The sequence below is a fragment of the Sparus aurata genome, chromosome 24 (assembly GCF_900880675.1).
Source record: "Sparus aurata chromosome 24, fSpaAur1.1, whole genome shotgun sequence".
Lineage (NCBI taxonomy): Eukaryota > Metazoa > Chordata > Actinopteri > Spariformes > Sparidae > Sparus > Sparus aurata.
The window spans coordinates 12,140,178-12,159,469 of NC_044210.1; the positions used below are offsets into that span (position 1 = coordinate 12,140,178).

At 43.5% G+C, this 19,292-nt stretch overlaps 1 protein-coding gene across 4 annotated transcripts in view; it reads right to left on the reverse strand.

The window, feature by feature from the left end:
• Positions 1 to 507: 507 nt before the first annotated feature.
• Positions 508 to 19,292, reverse strand: part of ncam2 (neural cell adhesion molecule 2) — a 381,752-nt gene continuing 362,967 nt past the window's right edge. For 3 of the 4 annotated variants that reach the window (XM_030409971.1, XM_030409970.1, XM_030409973.1), the window contains 2 exons: positions 14,817 to 15,024; positions 508 to 3,491 (listed from right to left, as the gene is read on the reverse strand). In XM_030409971.1, the coding sequence (XP_030265831.1) occupies positions 3,377 to 3,491; positions 14,817 to 15,024 (323 nt within the window). In that variant the 3' untranslated portion in view covers positions 508 to 3,376. The remainder of the gene's footprint in view (positions 3,492 to 14,816; positions 15,025 to 19,292) is intronic. The other variant, XM_030409972.1, reaches the window with a different exon arrangement.

Here is a 19,292-nt window from a genome sequence, read left to right on the forward strand (position 1 = left end):
TAGTTAAGAGCTATCCAATGGTACCAAACATTTAAAGAAAAGGACATCCATGAAAGACAGCCTAATGTACATTTTATAAGTAGAGTGTGTCAATATCTGTACTTGATTACTCATTCAAGTTCATAGATGGTCAAACATAATCTGAAGCTAAATATGAGGTTGTTCTGTATGTTCTAATAAATAATGTATATTTAGCAACTTCTAACCAACCTGTATCAATACAATACTTCAATAAACATCTTTTGGATGACACCACCCATTTTTGGATTGAAGCACCGCCCACTTTTGGGGTAAAATCTCTCCACTCGAGTGCAGGTACAGACACAGGTAATGTTGTTATCGCTCATATCTCACTTTTAAAACTGAGAGTGAACATTTCTTTGATAGTAGCTAAAACACACAGATACTTGTACGATCCCCTTTACATAGGAGTCCTTCAAACAGGACACCCACAAGATGGAGAGCCAGAGAAAAGTCAAAAAGGGAAAAACAATGAATGACAACCTCTCACTCTCTTCTACCAGGACATGTTTATTTACAGCGGCAAATGACAGGAGTCACAAGTGTTCCACAGGTACGTACAGAGAGACATCAATAGTTCCCACCTCCTGCACAAAGCACACTCAGCGGGGGACAGTCCAGGGGACACGGGAGCATGGGGACAAAGAGGACACATACTGTACACTGAGCTCAAACACACCTGTTTTAACCCCCTACAGAAAAAGGAAAAGGGCATAGTGGAGGAGACAGAGGGGACCGGGGGGAGGAAGAGGAGGATAAGAAGGGAGGGGAAGGGGGTTCGGTATTTAGACTCATATTCAAATACAAAAGAACATGTACAAATCGTATAGCCTCCAGGCACTGTGCTCCCATATTTACAGTCATCGTAACAGGCAGCGGAACCACTCCATGGCAGGACCATCCATTTGAGATATGCAGGTACAAGGGCTCGCTGTGAGAAAACAAAACCAGCGCTACGAGGTCTGAGATAAAAACCAGTGGAGGCTGAGAGGCAGGGGAAGGTGGCGTGGGGGCTGCGGGCGGTGGCGAGGGGGGAGTTGGGCTCGTGGTGTGCTGCTGCAGCCCGGGGGAATTAATCACTGTCGAGAACTACATCATCAGGTTTTACCTATCAGAGCTGCACTCTGAAACTGGGGGGGTCGAGAGCTTTCGCCAAGTCACTCCACAATCAAAGAGGAACACACTCACAGCACTGGGACACTCATACCTGGCATGTGGTCATAACCGATACGACTCGCAGAGCTGCACGATGGACTCACGGAGCGGAAAAGTGCACTCGATAATACACTTGACTCCTATATAAATATTTAACAAAATCAAATAAATTAAAACAAAATAAATGCCAGACTTGAACTCCTTTAATTGAGGAACGTTATTTCAAATTGGGACGCTCTTATTTTGAAAAATCTCAATGGGCACACACACACACACACTCCCAAAAGACGCACACATGAGTTACAGTACGTGCAGATACATTCAACAGACATACATGCAACCTGAATCATGTAGACAAGTGTGTTCACCCACTCATGCATGTATGCACACACACACACACGCACACACACACACACACTCATGTGATGATGCGTTACATTGCACTATATTTTAAGATTACTGCAGCCCGTCACTGTACTCAAGAGTTTACAGCTTTAAACCTGACATCCAGTTGTACTAGGTAGTTATGCACACGTCTGTTTCCGTCCAGTGTCCTCGACCACAATCGAATATATTTCCCAGGATTCACAGCTTCACAATAACATTAAATCGTCTGACACATTCTGTGGCGTAAAGCAGCGATCAAAAATCTATTTGGTGGTCTACGCTGCTGCTGCTGCTGCTGCTGCTGCTTCGGCGGCATTGGGCCACAAGGGGGGGAGAGGAAAGAAAAAAAAAAAGAGAGAGAAGGCACACTAATGCCGTAATTACCGTCTCCGCTGAAATGCCGTGAAGTAACCTTAGGGCGTGGACTTTTCTGAAAGGAACGCAAATGACTAGAAAAAAAGCAGTATTACACCATCACTGAACTTTGGACCAAAAACACAACAGAAGAAGAAGAGAAAAAAAAAGAAAAATAGCTTTTGATTTCATCTGAGGAGCGTTCACAGAAGGAAAACAAAAGAAAGGAAAACCAAAAAAAAGCCAAGCCTGTTGCATTTTGAAAAAACACACATCCTTTAGGGTATATTTACATAAAAGCTCTGTAAAATATTCTTTTTTTTTTTCACTTATTTACAACACATGACAACATCAGAGAGAGTAGCGATCAGACCAGGAAATAAAAAAAAAAAAGAAAGAAAAAAAGCATCTGAGGCAGATCTGAGACAGGAATGGATAAAGAACTTTTCTATCATGAAAAAAAACATAGGGTGTTGATTTAGTTCTCGTCAGCGTTTGTTCCCATGCCTTGAGTCTAGCAACGATGACACGACACCGCTCCGAGCTGTTGATCAACATGTAATTAAGTCATCAGCTCACAGTGCAGTTCACCTCCAGCGACAGTATACTGTACTGTGTATTATATGTAGTTTAAACACGGATGAATAAAACATACATCGTCGGAGAATCAGATGGCTGTCGATGATATTCAGTGCTTTGCTAACAATGACATCAATGCACACGTGTGGGCAGCACATTCTCTCTTTTTGTTTAGGTATTGTTCAAAATTCTTGTGTGTTTTTCTGCGATAGCCCTTTAGTAAACATTTATAATTACATTTCAAGACCGAATTTCTCCTAGTAATTTATAATCAGCTTAAATTTTTTACATGTTTTGTTCACCCGACGACCTCCAGATCTCATTCGGGGCGGGTTACCTTCAGCACCTGGAGAAAACCTTCGCTATGGTGCAACACTCAGGCATGGAAACAGGCGGTCGGGGTTAAATCGTCGAGATTCCCTTCGTTGCGAGGGTTGAATCACGACAACAAAACAAAACAGCAAACAGCGATAGCCTCGCTTCATCCTCAGGGGGTTGGGAGATTGTGATTTGTTACCGTTTGACTGCGTTAAAAAAAAGTCCAGAGGATGAACGAGTAAAACAACGGTGACGAGCGGACACAACGGAACGTGAGGCGAATACAATCATTGATCAACAAGCCTTCCACTGATGCCATGTTATTTAAGAACATGATACATTTATCACTCAGGGCGTCTAAAAAGGTTGACCCTTTCTCTCTTGCTATTTTCTCCCTATTATTTGTATGTACACATGCCTTCGTCTGGGGCATTGTTATAAACAGATATGGTATTTCACTCCACTATTTTCCAGTGTTGTAGTTTCTCTCGGTTTTGGTCTCGTGATCCGAATGTTCTTTTGGTGGCGAGGGGGACCGACCCTTTTTTTTTCTCTTTTTTTTTTACGCTTTGCTGTCGTCGGGCTTTGTGTGGATGCTGTTGTCGCTGTGCACCTTGATTTCAATCGTATCCGGCTTGAGAGACTCTTTGCCATTTTCTTCCTTCAGCGGTAGCTTCCTGCAGGGGGAGAGAAGAGAAACAGGAGGTAAGGGGACGTGAGGTTCTTGGCGGCATGTGCTTTTTCCCAGCTGGGTGATGACAGGAACACATACAATTAATGTGAACAGGCACAGACTGGAGTGTGACCACCCAGAGGATGTTTTTTGTATGAAGCAGGCACATACAGTAAATGCTCGCTAAATTAGGACCGAATTACCGCCGTATGAGAGTGTGGGCTTAATGATTTTCTCCACAAAATGTGTGCTTTCCTGCTTTGAGCCCACCAGTAATCACCTTTTAGACCTTTCGGTGCGTGAATGAGTCGCCCCCATCGGGATTAATAAAGCTGAATTTAATTGAAGTGAAAAGGCAGCAGGGATATTAAATATAAAAGCCTCTGTAGGGCTGCACACAAGGCTAAAGAAAGGTATTATTCATATTCGTGGCTAGCTTTGGCCCGCATAGGTGGACACCTCATCTAAAATAATTGTCAGTCGCTCTCCTGAATGAGTCACAGAGAAACCCTGCCTCCTCCGAGTTATGTCTGTATGCTAGTTCAATAAGAATATAAGAAGCGGTCAGTCATCGGTATAAGAAATCTGAAACTGAGTCTGAAAGTGAAAGTCAGATTCATACATGATATTATTTTCCGCATCTGATGCTTCAATTTCCGTTCTTTTTCAGATTTGTCCTCCAACGTGATTGAAGCGCAAAATTACATCTCAAGAGTCGACATGATCTGATGGGATGGTACATTGATAGCAAACACTTTTAAGGACATTTCTTGGATATCATTTAGTGCCGTTTGCATTCATGAGCTTTGCGGGAAAGCACGGAGTGACCTTCATCATTATGGTAACAAAAATAAACACTTGGTTTATATGAAACAGCCACAGTTTCATAAGGTTTAGGAACGAAATGTATTTTATTAGCTCTCCGAGAAGATCGTGGTTTGGGTCCAAATAAGTCTGTTCATGATGTAAGTTACATACGCAACGAGTACCGGTATGTGACGGAAGTAAATACTTTGCGCAATGTAACTTGTGATAGACTGGATGCAAATTCTGGTCCCCTGAGTGAAAGTCCAAAGATTTTCCAGCCGCCCCGTCCATCGCACATCGAAAAGCTTAACGCTGACAGAGTCAAATGAAATAAGAAATACAAAAAATTCCTTTTGATGAGACTCAAGATGACTTAAGACATTGGCGTGTTATTCGGCACGACTCGCCGAGGATGAGATGAAGAGTCATCGCCCCGAGAGGAGGCAGTCAACCAATCAGACGGCTCACGCTTAATAACATATACATGCATGTAACATATGTGCCACTTGGTGAGACCAGGCTGCAGGAGTACGCCTCAAGGGAACTTCATTAATAGGAATAGAAATACAATTTCCCTTGAAGGTGAACTGTGCTAGAAGTTGACAGATCCAGTGTACCCATGCTCTTCAGCTTTGATTGTTATTATAAGCAGAGAAACTCGAAATGTTATCCAAATATTACACGTGATGTTGCATTTAAACCCTCATCAGCGGCTTGCGTCCCCTCGCTGCTTGTTACTGGTTCCTCACTGCCGCGCTCTCACTCTTCCGCCCTCGTCGACCTGAATAACATCAGAGCTGGCACGTCTCCCGCTCGCTTCTGATTTGATTCATTTACAGGAGGAGAAGGAAAAAAAGAAAAAGAAAAAAGGAATCAAATATACATGCATATGTTATTAAGCGTGAGCCGTCTGATTGGCTGACTGCCTCCTCTCGGGGCGATGCCTCTTCATCTCATCCCGAGCGAGTCGTGCTTCGAGGAATCCAGCAGAAGGACATCACAGCTTTGTCTTTATGATAATGTGAGATGAAAATCTAACCGGGCTGCGTCTCCACTGATATGATGTATGAGAGCTTTTATCTGCATTCAGCACACAAAAGTACTTCATCCCGCCACAGTTAATACAGTGACTGGGTAGAAGTCTGAATAAAACAGTGACATAATGCGACTTAAATCTGGGCAATTTCTAATATGGATTAGAGTCTGGAATGAGGTATGTGCTTTGCTTTAATGACCCACATTTATATTACATTCCTACTTACACTCATGCTGTATTTGTACATAATAAATGGCCCATAATTAGGCAGCTATTTCAATAAAAACCAACATAAATCCTGCTCCTGCGCCGCCACTACAGGTTGCTGTTTGTTAGTTGTAAGCCTTCGCTTGCATTTTTCACACCTGCAGGACAACAAGAAGACTCGCAAGAATTCATCAGCCGCGTCAATTCTGCTTCCTGTGGCTGCTAGAATACCGACGCTGGACCAAAAAAAAACCCTACTTATTGACAAACCGACAGGCTGCATCCATTGTGAAAATATGAACCGGCGTGGAAACAAACAGCCGTCTATCTTTTTGTCGCTTCATTTTGGGAATAAAGCCAAGCGAGGGAAAAACATCTTGAGGCAATTTATACCTGAGCAACAACAACAACAAAAAAAAACAGTGATAAGTACTGGGAGTGTGAAATATGAGGGAGATATTGAACAGCTGCCCCTTTTTGCACATCAAAGCTCCGAAATCCTTTCTTCTCCGATGCTTCTTCTGGGATTGGCCGAGATCTAATAAGGGCGATCAATAAGCAACTTGGGGTGGGGTGGGAGGGCATTCACCTCGATGAACTTCGTCAGTGCTCTCGCATCCGGCGTGTGTTTTTATTTTTTGGCCGATTCTATTGAGAGATATTGGGGAAAAAGGGATTGGGTCACGGGCGGAGAAAGGAGATGCGGGCTTGATCCCGGCTCAGTGCGCGTTAAGATTTAAGATATCAGGCACACTTTAGCTGAAGGCAACTCATTTCCTGAGTTTGCTTGGAGGCGCCGCTTCTTATTCTGCTCCTGTCAATCATTAAAGACTTCTTGGTCCAGAGAAACATTGATTCGAGGCAGAATATGATTTGTTATCACGTCCACGTCCCTGTTACAGGGAACAAACTCAAAATATATAACTGGGTAACTTAATATATGAGATGAAATATCTTATTTCCTTCACCGTGGCATTTAACCTGACATTAATCAATAATAATTAGGTTGTAATACCCACAGATTTGTTCATTTAATTCAGTGTCTATAGCTCAATTATTTCTCGATTTAAAAGCGAGATGTTTGCCGGAGTTCAGCGGTCCAATCATCATCTAAACGCTGTTTCACCATACTGGATTTTTTACTACATAAAAAAAAGGGAACAGTTTTAAAAGTCATTCTATAGCGGCGCACGATCATATGTTTACCAACTCCAAATGAGTTTTTCAGCGAGTGAGATCGTGAATGTAAAGCAGCGGCCCTGCGTGATACTGTACCTAATAAGCCCCAAAATATTGCAATTGGCTAGAGGGGGGTTCCCCTTTGCTTGATTGGTGGATGTTAAAGTTCCCGCACAGTGGAGCCAATTTCATGTCCCATTAGCTTCATGCAAACCCAGATTGGACCTCGAGTTCAGATGGGAAGCGTTTCCTCCACATGCGGGGAGGTCTCGCCGCTCGCTGTTTTTCCCTCCTCTCTGGGAGTGCGGGCGCCGAATCAAAGGGATGCACCCGTCGGAGCGACATATCGATGCAGCTTGTCGTTAAGAAAGTTGAGAACGCCGGGGATTGGTGGAGGCTAACGAGAGTTTTCGCTCATCTCACACTCAATGCAAACTTTGTGATCTCCACAGGCAGCTGATCAGGCGACGCGCGTCTCCAACTGTCTACATATTAGCTGCATCCATGATAATTAATCAGGGTTCACTCGGGGCTCTGAGATCCGGTGGAGAGGGAGGGAAGTTACGTAATTGAACATATTGGGGTGCCAATTTGCTTGATGGAGCTAGTTGGGGGCTCAATTATCTTAATTCATTATTAGTGGGGCGACTAAATATAAAGTAAATACATCAGTACGAGTGGCACAAGAATTTCATGTATCATATTTCTACAACAAACAAATCTGATCATTTAGAAACTAACAACAAAGGAACATTTGACATTTAAAGTAAAGTAGTTGGTAATGGTTTTTAATTCATTTATTTCCTGTTTTATTTTGTAGGTTATTTGTGTTTTGCTTTACACTTCCTGTCTTTGTCTGTTTCCACCCCTTTTAGTAAATCATTCAGAAAATAGTCGTTCTTGAGTAAATTTACGTAGTTTACATTACTACTCTTTTTTCCCTTCGAATGCTGAAAGAAACACTGCAGTGTCCTTTCTCTTCCTGTGTTTTCACCTCAACAAGCTCTCATCGCACACACACACACACACACACACACACACACACACACACACACACACACACACTGTCTCCGAGGTTACATTCAAACTAATGTTGGCGCACAAAGCAAACAGGAAATGCTGCTGTTTCTTGACAAGCCGCTTTGATTTAATGCTGCAGGATCCAGCAGCTGTGTGCACCTCATGAGATATCAGAGTGCGTATGCAGATGCGTATTTGTAATCTCTGTGCTTCTAAGTGACACCAAAGCACAGCAGGGGTGACTCGTTCTCTCCTTCTGCTGATGTTAATTAAGCAGAGGGGCCATCTACACTGGGCCATGAAGGCTGACTACCATCCATGCTTGGCGCAGAGATAAATTAGGTGGCCTGGGGTCGAGAACCGCAGCACGTCCGCGGGGGTGTTTGTTTACTCTCCGCGATCTAAACCTTTACATTTACAGTCACTCCTCCAGCAAGCATGTTTGATCACAGCTGACACTCAGTATCTCACAGTGAGCCTGAGACGTGGAAATCTTCGTCAAGGACGCGTTGACAGGGCTGCTGATGGACGCTGGCTGCTCACACACGGATCGTTTTACCTCATCTGTGGCAGAAATGAGCTAGTTTGAAAAGAAGGGATACTCTTCTCCAAGGCCAAACACGTCTACGCGTTTTTCCCCCTTTTACAAAGTCAGGTGTTGCTCTCTTGCCAAAGGTCCCTTGAGCTTCTCGAGGCAACCGGCATTCTGTTTGCTCTGGAATTAAGATGAAGCGCTGTGAAATCGCACTTGATTAAATGTCAGACGTCTGAGCCTGCCGCTCCAGAATCTGAAACTTAAGTGCTCTCAACATGTCAACAACACAAACTGTCTCATCTCTGGAAAGTCTGCATGATCGAGTCTCTGGATCCCTTTACTAATGTATATTTCTATTGTTGTGTCGATTTTTATTTACCAGCATGACATTTTTGCATAATTAATACAATTTAGCAGAAAACATTACAGCAGTAATTACAGTGCGAGGCATCAAATCATGGATCAGTGACGGGAGCAGAAAAATCAATCAATTCTGATTAATTTGCTGCGGCACTCAATTAATTTTTTGCAACACGACATCCCTAAAACTACATGTTAATTGTACACGTGAAAACAAGCTTCCTCTTGCTGCGACAGGAACACATTTCCAGCAATTTAACCGTAATATGCTGTATAAAACGAACAAAATAACACCTAAACATTAAATAATAACTGTCAAAAGACTTGCTTTATAACATAGGAGGGACTTGACTGGATTTCTGAACTGAATAAATTCATATTTTTGGCACTATGCACACTTTGAAATGCTGCTTTGTCCTTTTTTGAAAGCTGGGGTTACTCAGATTTCGCAGCAATTTTGAAAGTAGCCAACCAAAAACAGGGACATTGGTCAGCGGCTAGCCGATTTTGCTACATTCCCAAAGCACTCTCAGGCATTTTCAGGCTAATAAATACATAAATAAACAAATGTGTAGTCGTCACAAAAGTTCCATAGTCTGAAAAGGTTAACCTGTGCGACAGTTTGGTTACTTATTTCTGCTGTGTGCTTTGTGCTAACTGGCTTCGTCTTTAGCTGTCCTGCACATTTTGTCACTTTTTGTGTGCCAGTTATGGTGCAAATTCCTCAGTTATTTTGGATATATACAAAGAAACCTTTGTGGACATATTTCTCCAACAAACTTCAATGCCTGCTAGACTGTGAGCTAACAAAGCATTGGTTACGTATTACTGGTGATTTAACATTGAACAGAACAAAACATCTGTCCTGGTACCACATCCAACAGGTTTATATAGCTAGGTAGCTAAAAATGAAGCTACCTAGCCTTGCTTGCTAACCTAAGCTAATGCTAGTCAAGACTAGCCAGCGCAACAGTTAGCCTACTTCTTGCCAAATGGGTTAGCCGCTGAACCATTCTGTTGCTGTCCTCTATCTGAACGACAAGGCTAGCTTGCTAACATAGCATTGCTTAAGTATCATTCGCAGTTTAAGACATCTGTCCTGTTACAACATCCAACATTTTGGAGCAGCCCTCACAAGTTAATTTCACTAGTTAACAAGGCAAGTTAACTAGCTTCCACTTGGAAAATTGAGGCTACCTAGCCTAGCTTGTTAATGCTAACCCACTTGTTACATTCCGTTCATATACTTCAACGCTTCTCTTCATTGGGAGCTCTTTCAATGAAGAGAAGTGTTGAAGTATAAGTGTGGCAGAGCTGTGTTCATCCGACAGAATACAAAAAAAGAGGGCTAGCTAGCATTAGCTGTGTCATGGAGTAACACATGGAGTTATGCTAAAAGAGCACAATACAATCACAGACGAGACCAGGCAACGGCTAATGTGGGACGCAGCTATTGAATTACTGTTGGTGCAGCTGTAATCTAACTGATTTCATGAACATTTTCTTACTGCCCACCCGCACAGATGCACCAAGTATATTTCATTGCTGCACTGTCAGTCAGAACTGGAAAACACTAACTCCCTGAACACTAACTCTGTTTAGACAGTAGACAGATGACTTCTGAAGGCTGCAGCTTTCTCACTGAGACTTGAGACAACTGTTGCTGAAAAAAATCTTTCTCTCTTTCACACATTGTTAGTGGACAGACAGTGATCCAGCAATGCCTACTGGTTAAGCCCACCAAACCTCTAAATAAAATTATCAAATTGCAACTCAAAGAATGGATCTTTGTTGTGACACTGTTGTAGAAAAGCTTCTTTATCTTTCCAATCGCTGCAGGATAAAGAAACCTCCACTATAATCTGGCATTCTGTTTCATATTTCCTGCCAGGAGTCAAAACAGTGTGAAGACACTTGGAAGTCTGGCCTGGTGCGCGTCAAATCTGTCACTGAGGATCTCTTCTAAACCCTGAAGTCTGCTCACTGACGTCAGCACAAACCTCTCCCGCATCACCTAAACACATAAACTGTCATCATGCCATGATACAGTATCTTATTGTGGCTTTATTAGATTTAGGTATTGAAAGAAACCAGATAGAAAAATGTGATTTGCAGCAAAAAGGCAAGTGATGCCGTTGAGTATGAGCGCAGAACTTTTTCCAATAATAGCAAATTGAATTCTGCTTTTATGTCGGGACTAAACTTTCATATGACGCCGTCCTCAGGTGCTTGCTGGGAAGCCACACAGGTGCACAAATGTTTTCCCGGGTCACTGGCTGATAGAACGGAACCGGATTTGCCAGCGTGACTATAAAGAGCAGTGAATATGAAACGCCCACTGACAGACAACTCGTTAAGACTGCGACACCATTTTCACAAACTGTCGGCAGGTTTTTAAATGAGAGTGAAATTGCTAAAAATAGGCGACTGACTCCTTTTCCCTGCTTTTTGTTCTGGTGTATCTCGTTAGCGCCACAAATGGTCCAGAAATCAGGGAAGAGCGTGTGTTTATTTGTTGGATTTTCCGAGTTTTAAATGCTTGTACATGTGCAATTTAAAAAATGTAGTTATGTAGCACTCAATGTTAGTGCAATATATCACTATTTATCCACTGTACAGATTGTTCCGGTCCATTCCCATCTGTCCATTGACATCTGAGCACACTGTCAAGAACCTACACTTAACACTCCCAAACTGGAAGTCAACAGGGCCACTTCAAAACACCTCACAGGCTTTTAACTTTTCCTGAGGCGAGTACAGAGCCCAAGCGAGCCCCAGCTGATCTTGGCACAGTTCGACAGATTCTTAACAGAAAGACACCCTCGCATCCTCCATCATCTGCCAGTCCGCTGGTCCAGCTCTGCCTTTCGAGTTAAAGCCGCACTACTGAGAGGGCACTTGGCCGCTGGCCGCTCCCCGCCAGGCTCCAGCATCACATGGAGGTGAGAAAACAGAGAGTAAAGGCTGTCTGTGACCCTGATGATTCAGAAAAAAATCCACTTCTCGGCTCACAGCCTCTGAGCACAAACCCCCTCTGATCTGCGCCACTTATCACCGTCCTAATTTAAAGTTCACCTCATGCTATTTATCACTGTGTGGACTCTTATCGATATCATTGATATGGCTGCGCAGAGTTTGCTGGTCTTTATAACTTATTACCCCGCAGCACCTTTCGGACTCGCACTATTGACATCTTGCAAACTCGGTAGGAGTGTCTGAGCTCTGCATTATCTCAAGCATTTTCTCATTATGTTCGCTTCAGCTCAGCGGTGTGACTGCATTATTTCATTCTTTCCGCAGCAGCTCGAGGAAAAATTCCATTTTTATACAACCAGACCCGTGTGTCTTGTTATGCGGCCATCACTCCCGTCTGAGTGATGAAATAGTTTCTCTGCAGAGAAATGTGGAGATGCAGGGACAGCCGGTGCACCAGGACACAAACAGAAAGGTATAATGGCTGATGTGATTGTCTCGGATGAATATTAGCCACACATCAACTTGCATAAACAGTCCACATATTTGTGTGTGTGTATATATCTTTATCTGTACACCATGGAAACTGCAGATATTTTGAGGTGCATCACAGGTCGCGTACGTCTATACGTGAATACAAATGTCTTTATGTTATAACCTCTGCCACGGATGTGTTTTCACTCGTGTCCGTTTGGTTGGTTTGTGGGCAGGATTACACAAAAACCACAGAACAGATGTCCATGAAACTTAGATGGAGGACGGGTCTTGGCCCTGAATTGGTGCGAATACTTGGCACGGATCTTGATGAAAAAAAAAAAAAAAGAAAAAAAAAAATCAGGCTTATTTATGTGGCTGGTATCTAGGAGTGAGTACACCGACGGTGACAGCCTTGGCAGAGGTACAGAATGTGCTCTGCTGAGTGCCCTTCTAGTTTTTATGTGCCGCCACTTGAAAACATCTTGAGGAGGCATGGCATAAATTTCCACATCTATGCTGATGACACACGGCTTTATATCAGCATGTCTCTCCCAAGAGATGCCCTATTAAACTGTATTTTAGACATCTTTAGCCTCTACTGCACTGATTCCAAAGTTTTTGTAAGATCTGTCTCTTTGTTCTCGGTTCACTTGTGTCACTAGTTGAAGTTTTATCCATGCGCCTAATGCAAAAACAACAAAGCTATAAGAGAAAACATTGGATACGATATATAAATGATGGATAATAAAACCCGCATTGTAAAACAAACATAGAGCAACACCACCTCCGCCTGTCACGACCATTTTACACCGTTCTGCTGCGATTTATATGAAGCGCATCGGCGTACTGTACATCTGCGAGCCTGCTTTGTATTTGCGATGCGACTGTAACAAACCACCTACTCCAATACGGCCGTGAAGACGTCGCAGCAGCATCACAGAGCTCCACGCCGCCTGTAAATGTCTGTGCGAGCTGCTGCTACGGTGTCTGCTCCAACATAAAGCCGAGGCACATTCTGCATGCTGTCTAGGCAGGCAGTCACTCAGCCCCTCCAGCGCTGTGAGCTTAGTGATTCAGCAAAAGTCATCCCCCCCCTCCTCCTCCTCCTCCTCCTCCTCCTCCTCCTCCTCCTCCTCCACCTTCTCCTCTTCTTCTTCCTCTCCTCCTCCTCCTCCTCCTTCTTGGTGCCCTCTCGCTGCATCCCAGACACTAGGCTGGCACACTGACAGTTCTAAACCCAAAAATGGCACCGCTGAGGCCAATGAATCACACTCTGTGGGTGCCGTCTCACAATACCCTGGTTTGGCTGGCACCCTGCATTAAACAGCACTGGGACTAAATCTGAAAATCGATTGTAGTATGAATTTCATGGGGGTGGGCTTTTTTTTTTTTTTTTTTTTTTTAATAAATTGCATGCAGTCTGATGACGAAGGGGAAAAAAACAGCAAAGTTTGCTCGTCTGACACGTACATGCAGCGATACGGCTATTTGGCATGCGTGAGACACAAACACAGAGATGTTGAGATTGCAACACATGCACGTCGTGAATGTACACACACACATGACGCATGCAAGAAGAGGTACGTCAAAAGGTGGACTCACAGCACACTGCATGAAACGCACTGATGTTAGCGAAGAAGACAAAATCAGAGACATACTGTGGCTGAAAGGGTGGTTGGGCGGCTGTTGTAGGTGTACCTACAGTGAACGGGTAAAAATAAGTCTCCTTTTTTTCTCATTCCCTTTTTTCGCATTCACAGTCAATAAGAGCAGGTGTCGCTGCACTGTTCATGTCTACTCGAGAGGTGAGACTTAAAAAAAAACAAGGAAGGAAAAACGTGTCACAGCGGTATCCTCGACAAAATTTGAACTTCCTTTGACTTCTCTGACAAACATTAAAGGGTCACTGTGAGGTTTTGGAGGGGAAATTCAAACTCGAGAGAAGGTGAGAAAGGTGGCAGGGTCCGCCGAATATAAACAAAGTTAAACAGTATGAAGACGCGTTGTCTTTTAAGGTCAGTTTGTTTATTCCGTTTATTCAATCATGAAAACAAAGAGTTCTTTCTCTTCTGATTAAAACCTCCTCCCAAGAATCTGCAGAGTGCACCTTGAAAGGACAACACAATGTCATAATGTGTTATGTTGTTTATATGTGGCGGACCCTGCCATCTTTCTAGCTTCAAACAGTGTTCTGGGACCTTATTTTCCTCCGAGGACAGGTTGTTTATTCAGTTATCGAAAAAATTATTCTCATTTCATTTTTCTTTGTATCATCAGCTCATTAATAGTGTAAATATTAAAATTCTTGAGTTCGAATTTTCTTCTCTAAAACTACACAGTGCCGCTTTTAATCGTTATAGGTTAAAATTCTTGACAAATTTGGAACTTCTTTAACTTTTTTGACAAACATGACGGTATTTTTTCCGTCTGTCTGAGGCCGATTATGCAACGTTTTTAAATAAAATTCCTGAACATCTTTTGTAAATGTTTGTATTCATCCCTCGAGGTCTTTGAGCGCATTGCTGCACAAATTACATAGCAAAAAAACAGTAGTTGCCAGAATGACCCAATTCAGCTCACAAGCATCAAGATACACCCACAGCAGATGCTCCCTCTGCAAGCATGAATGACCCGGTGACTGGCAAACACTGATACAACTGTTACCATCGAAAACCTCTGATTGAAGGAGTTAGAGCGCCTAAAGAGAAAAAAACAATATAAACAGCACAACTTACAGGTAGGCGGCCTTGCCCTCCTCGATTTCTTTGCCCTTGCCGCTGGTGGCTGTTTTCTTGCTGCAGAGCGTGCGCGTGATGCACATCAGCAGGCCGCAGTGACGCAGGAAGAAGCAGCTGACGTCCACCAGCACGAGGAGGAGCAGCAGCGCCCCCAGGCCGAGGCCCACCACCGCGCCCAGCCCCAGGCCGCTGAACAGGGATTCTGCTAAGGCAGGGAAACACACACACAGACACACAGGACAGGAGGGGGAAGAAACACTGTTAGCAATTTTGATTCATACACGTCTTCTCGAAGAGGTCAAAGGTCAGCTGGAGAGCGGCACCGCCGCTGCAGGTGGGTGTTTACAGGCTCTCTCAAGGACGTGAGCTCGGGCTGGACGCCTGCTGGGAAGAGGCCGTGACCTCAGCCTCCGCGCTACGCCTGCTAAGTCTATACATGGAGGGTGTATTGGTACAGTAAAATGTAGAGCTACACCCCGAATAACTTTTACTCGAAGGTGAATGAATTCCCTCCAGGGCCAGCTGGACGGTTTCCAACTCGAAGATAAGTCCTAATCCACAGCACTCCACTCCACTCAACTCCCAGCGCAGGATCTTGATTATTAGCCCGATTGCACCAGAATCTCCTTCAGAACAGATCAGCTCCAGCCTTCCAAACTTTTTTGGAAACACAGTCAACAAGAAAAGTTTCAGACTTAGAGACCTACAGTGCTTTCCAAACAGATGGAGAAGGATTAACTAAGGACGCTTTGCAGCTTCCGACCTGTTTCAGAACTTGAGAGATACAGTCATCTTTTCACAAAACCCATCCACATTTCCTCCTCCTGTTTCTGCCCTCAGGCCTCTTTCCTGTCATGTGACGAGCGTCGACACCTCTGCTTCCACAGGTGCAGAAGTCAGCGTGTACACAATGTACCACACCACAGCTCAAGGTACTGTAGCGAGCAGGGGCAGCATACTGATGCCGCAGCTCCCGTGTCCGCTGGGTGCCTCTTATTTCGTAGCTCGCAGCGCTAAACAGATTCACGTGGGAGGAAAAGCGGGAGTTTTCCAAGCTGAGAGTTGAAAAGACTTTCCTCCCGGTCTCCCGCTCTTCGGTCAGCGCCGCGCGCTCCGAAACGCACAGCGCTCTCGGGGAACTAGCAGCGGGGCCTGCTCTCAATTGAAAGTAATGAGAAAATGAAGGCAGCGCAGCACAGAGAGGCTCCCAGTGGGCACAGCTGAGTAGAGTCGTGCCCTTAAGTGATCCTGGGGTTGAGCAAACTGAACATCCACTGTAGGATCGTTGTTGACAGCTGGAGGTCAGGCCTTGCCAGGAGTAATCAGCGGCGGAAGAGTGAGAGCGAATGAACTTTCCTACTTAAGAATGCTCTCACACGGGTGTTCGGCAGCCTGCGAGTTAACAACGGGGATCAGACATTAATACGAAGGTGGAGGCACCAGGAGACGGCCGAGTGGTGAAGTCTGGCACCTTGGAGATGAGAACAAAAAAAAAAAGAAGTCTTCGATGAGCTGCCAGAGCTTTCTTTCTCTCCGGAGTGGCAAAAACATAAAGCGAGCGCGATCTGAATGCAGTCTCCAGTCCTGTTTTTACACATTCCCACCCACATACTGTATATCTGAGAGAACTTTGGTGGATTTTACAGTACATCTATTTACATTGTGTGGCCGGATCAGTGTGCTGACACCACTAAATGTTCCCGTATCTCATTTTGCGACGAAAGACAAAGAAAATCTAAAAATAACCAATAAAACACTACATGTTAATTAGATTTGGTGCCACTTAAACAAGCTCTGACTCTCAGATATGATACTCCAAAGAGTTAGAGAGCCTTTCAGAAGGGACCGGCATCACGACTATGATCAAAAGGCTTCAGGAAACGCGGCCATTTTAAGATTTATACACACAAAGAGGTTCCTTGTTAAAACGCTAAGGGGATAGTCCTGTGATTTAACTAGAGCAGTTCCGTAAAGACTTGCCAGAGAGAGATTCAAAGGAACAGTTCATCCAAAAGTGACATTTCAGTCATTATCGACTCACTTCAGCGTAGACAGAATTTAAGTTTCGTACGCCGCAAAAACATTTCTGGAGCCTCACAACAAAACGGAATTCTCCTTAACAACTGAAGTAGAAGGGGACTGGTTTTAAGACATGACAAGAAAATTATTAAAAAAACATATTACAACTCCATGCAAGAGTTCCCAAATTGATGTGAAAAGATGTAGCAGATTTATTTAGAATGTTAAGGAAAGGTGCTTCAATGCCTTCTTTCTTCACAAGAAGTTGACTGGACCATCCCTCATGATGGGAGATTCTCTTTGACCTCAAGACACTTTCCATTGAGTTCAAGGAGAAGTGTTCATGAAAAGACATAAAGATTTATTTTTTTTTCGCTCTTGGATCACATTCCATATTAATTAATGGTTTCTTTTTCTTTTAAAAATACAAACTTTAAGCTGATCATACCATTTTTAGAAGTCAGTCCATTAGTATCGCATTTTTTCTGCTTTGGCTGTCTGATCCAGCACTTTGGACTGAGACTGTGACTATGACAGGCTGCCGCTTCAAAACATCCTCAGATTAAAGCCAAGAGGCAACAATTTTAACCTCAGTGTCACCCTTTCAAATCCAGTGTGCTGCAGGCGTACTGAGCCAGAACGACGAAAGTGTGCGAATTTCCAAACAACCGTGCTGGCTGTCACAACCCAAATGACTCTGGTGTTGGTGACTTTGTTCTTGACTTAGAGCTGGGACTGCAGACAGCGGAGGCTGGCAGCGAGTCAAAGCAGGGAGAGACAAACAGAGAGCCGGAGCGGGAGCGAGAACCTCGTAGCAAAAAACGGAACTCTAATTAAAACACTTTGCGCTTTTCGTGAATCCAGGGATATGGGATTTGAAACCTGCAGGCTGGATCAATATTTTCTCACCGCCACAGGCTACTGTTTTCTATCTCACCTTCTGAAAGTTTATCTGAGTTAATTTGGCTGCTGACGCCACACATTCAGAGGTGGTAAACAACACCTCTCCAGCTCCCCCGAAGCACCCACATATTCCAGGAGACAAAGAGAATGCTAATCCATTCGTTAAACCACACTCAGCGCTTCTCCATCAAAACACCGCGATGCCCTTAAGCTCTTACATCAGTGTTTACATTCTTACATCACACCAAGCAGCGGTCTGTTTCATGTATTTATGATGCCGCAAATAACGGACGGCTGTAATGATTTTAAGGCAGAATTATTGTATGAAAAATGACTCATCAGACAGAGAGGAATCCACACTGAGATCGAGGTTTTGACCCTGTGGTAATCAAACATGCAAACACTTACTCCCTAATTGAAACTAGTTTTTATTTGAAGGAAGCATTTCTTTTCACAGAGGAAGATTTTATTAGAGTGTCATTTAAAAAAAAACATTTTTAGGGGATGCCAGCAAAAGCTCTTCAGCCTGAAAGACTGAAATCCAGAGACATCAGACTTTGATCCGATAAGTAGAATTACTCTAAAGTGCTTAGCAGTATCTTGACAGTTTGAGGTTGGATTGATACATTAAACGCTTGTTTACTTGTGGCCTTTTTTATGCCAGAAATTTTTTGACATTTATTCACAAGTTTGGAAATAATAATAATAATAACAAAAAAACACTGTCTAAGCTATACTGATGTACATTGAAATACAACGTGTGCATGACGGGCTGAAGGACCAGCCTGAAAGTGTCCATCAACAGACATGTCCAGTATAGACGGCAGCTGTCAGATGGCACAAAGGTCCAAAACAACATCCATCCACAAGACCCTTTTATATTATTTATATTACTACCATTTCACAAAATACATTAATACATTTAGAAACCGTAACAGCAGAACTGACAACATGAGACATTTCTGTGTTTTCTGACACGTTCCATTTCCTGAACTGTTTTTCTCAAATGCTGTTGTGCGTTTACTTTTTTATTACTTCCATAATGACACTGAGCAACATGACTGTTGCAGCGTACCTGTGACAGGCTATCGCAAAATTCATTGTACCGTTGCAATTTGGTGAGGTTTAGAAAAACATCCTGGGTTGGATTAAAATAACTATTTTACTGCTTTAACTCTTGAAAGTGCTGAAGACACGTACGTGAGGTCACTTTACTACGTTAGCAAGTAAAAGTAATTGATTCATTCAGCCTTTGCAACTTTGTTGGTCCTCATCCAAAACATTAACAAAAACTGTCTCTCAGAGGGTTTATTCATTGTCATTTTTCAACACCGGGGTCTAAAAAATGTAGAGTGAAGGATGGATTGAGGAGTATTACAGCCTAAAGAAAGTAGCTGCTCTGTAGTCTGGTGATATAGCAGCGGACACCTTTGTATCTTTTGCTAGACGGCAGCGGGGTGAAGACATTTTTTGACTTTCTAGCGGCACTTTCTGATGTCTTACAACTTCAGTAGTTACCAGTGATATGTCTGAACGAACTGCAACCCCTTA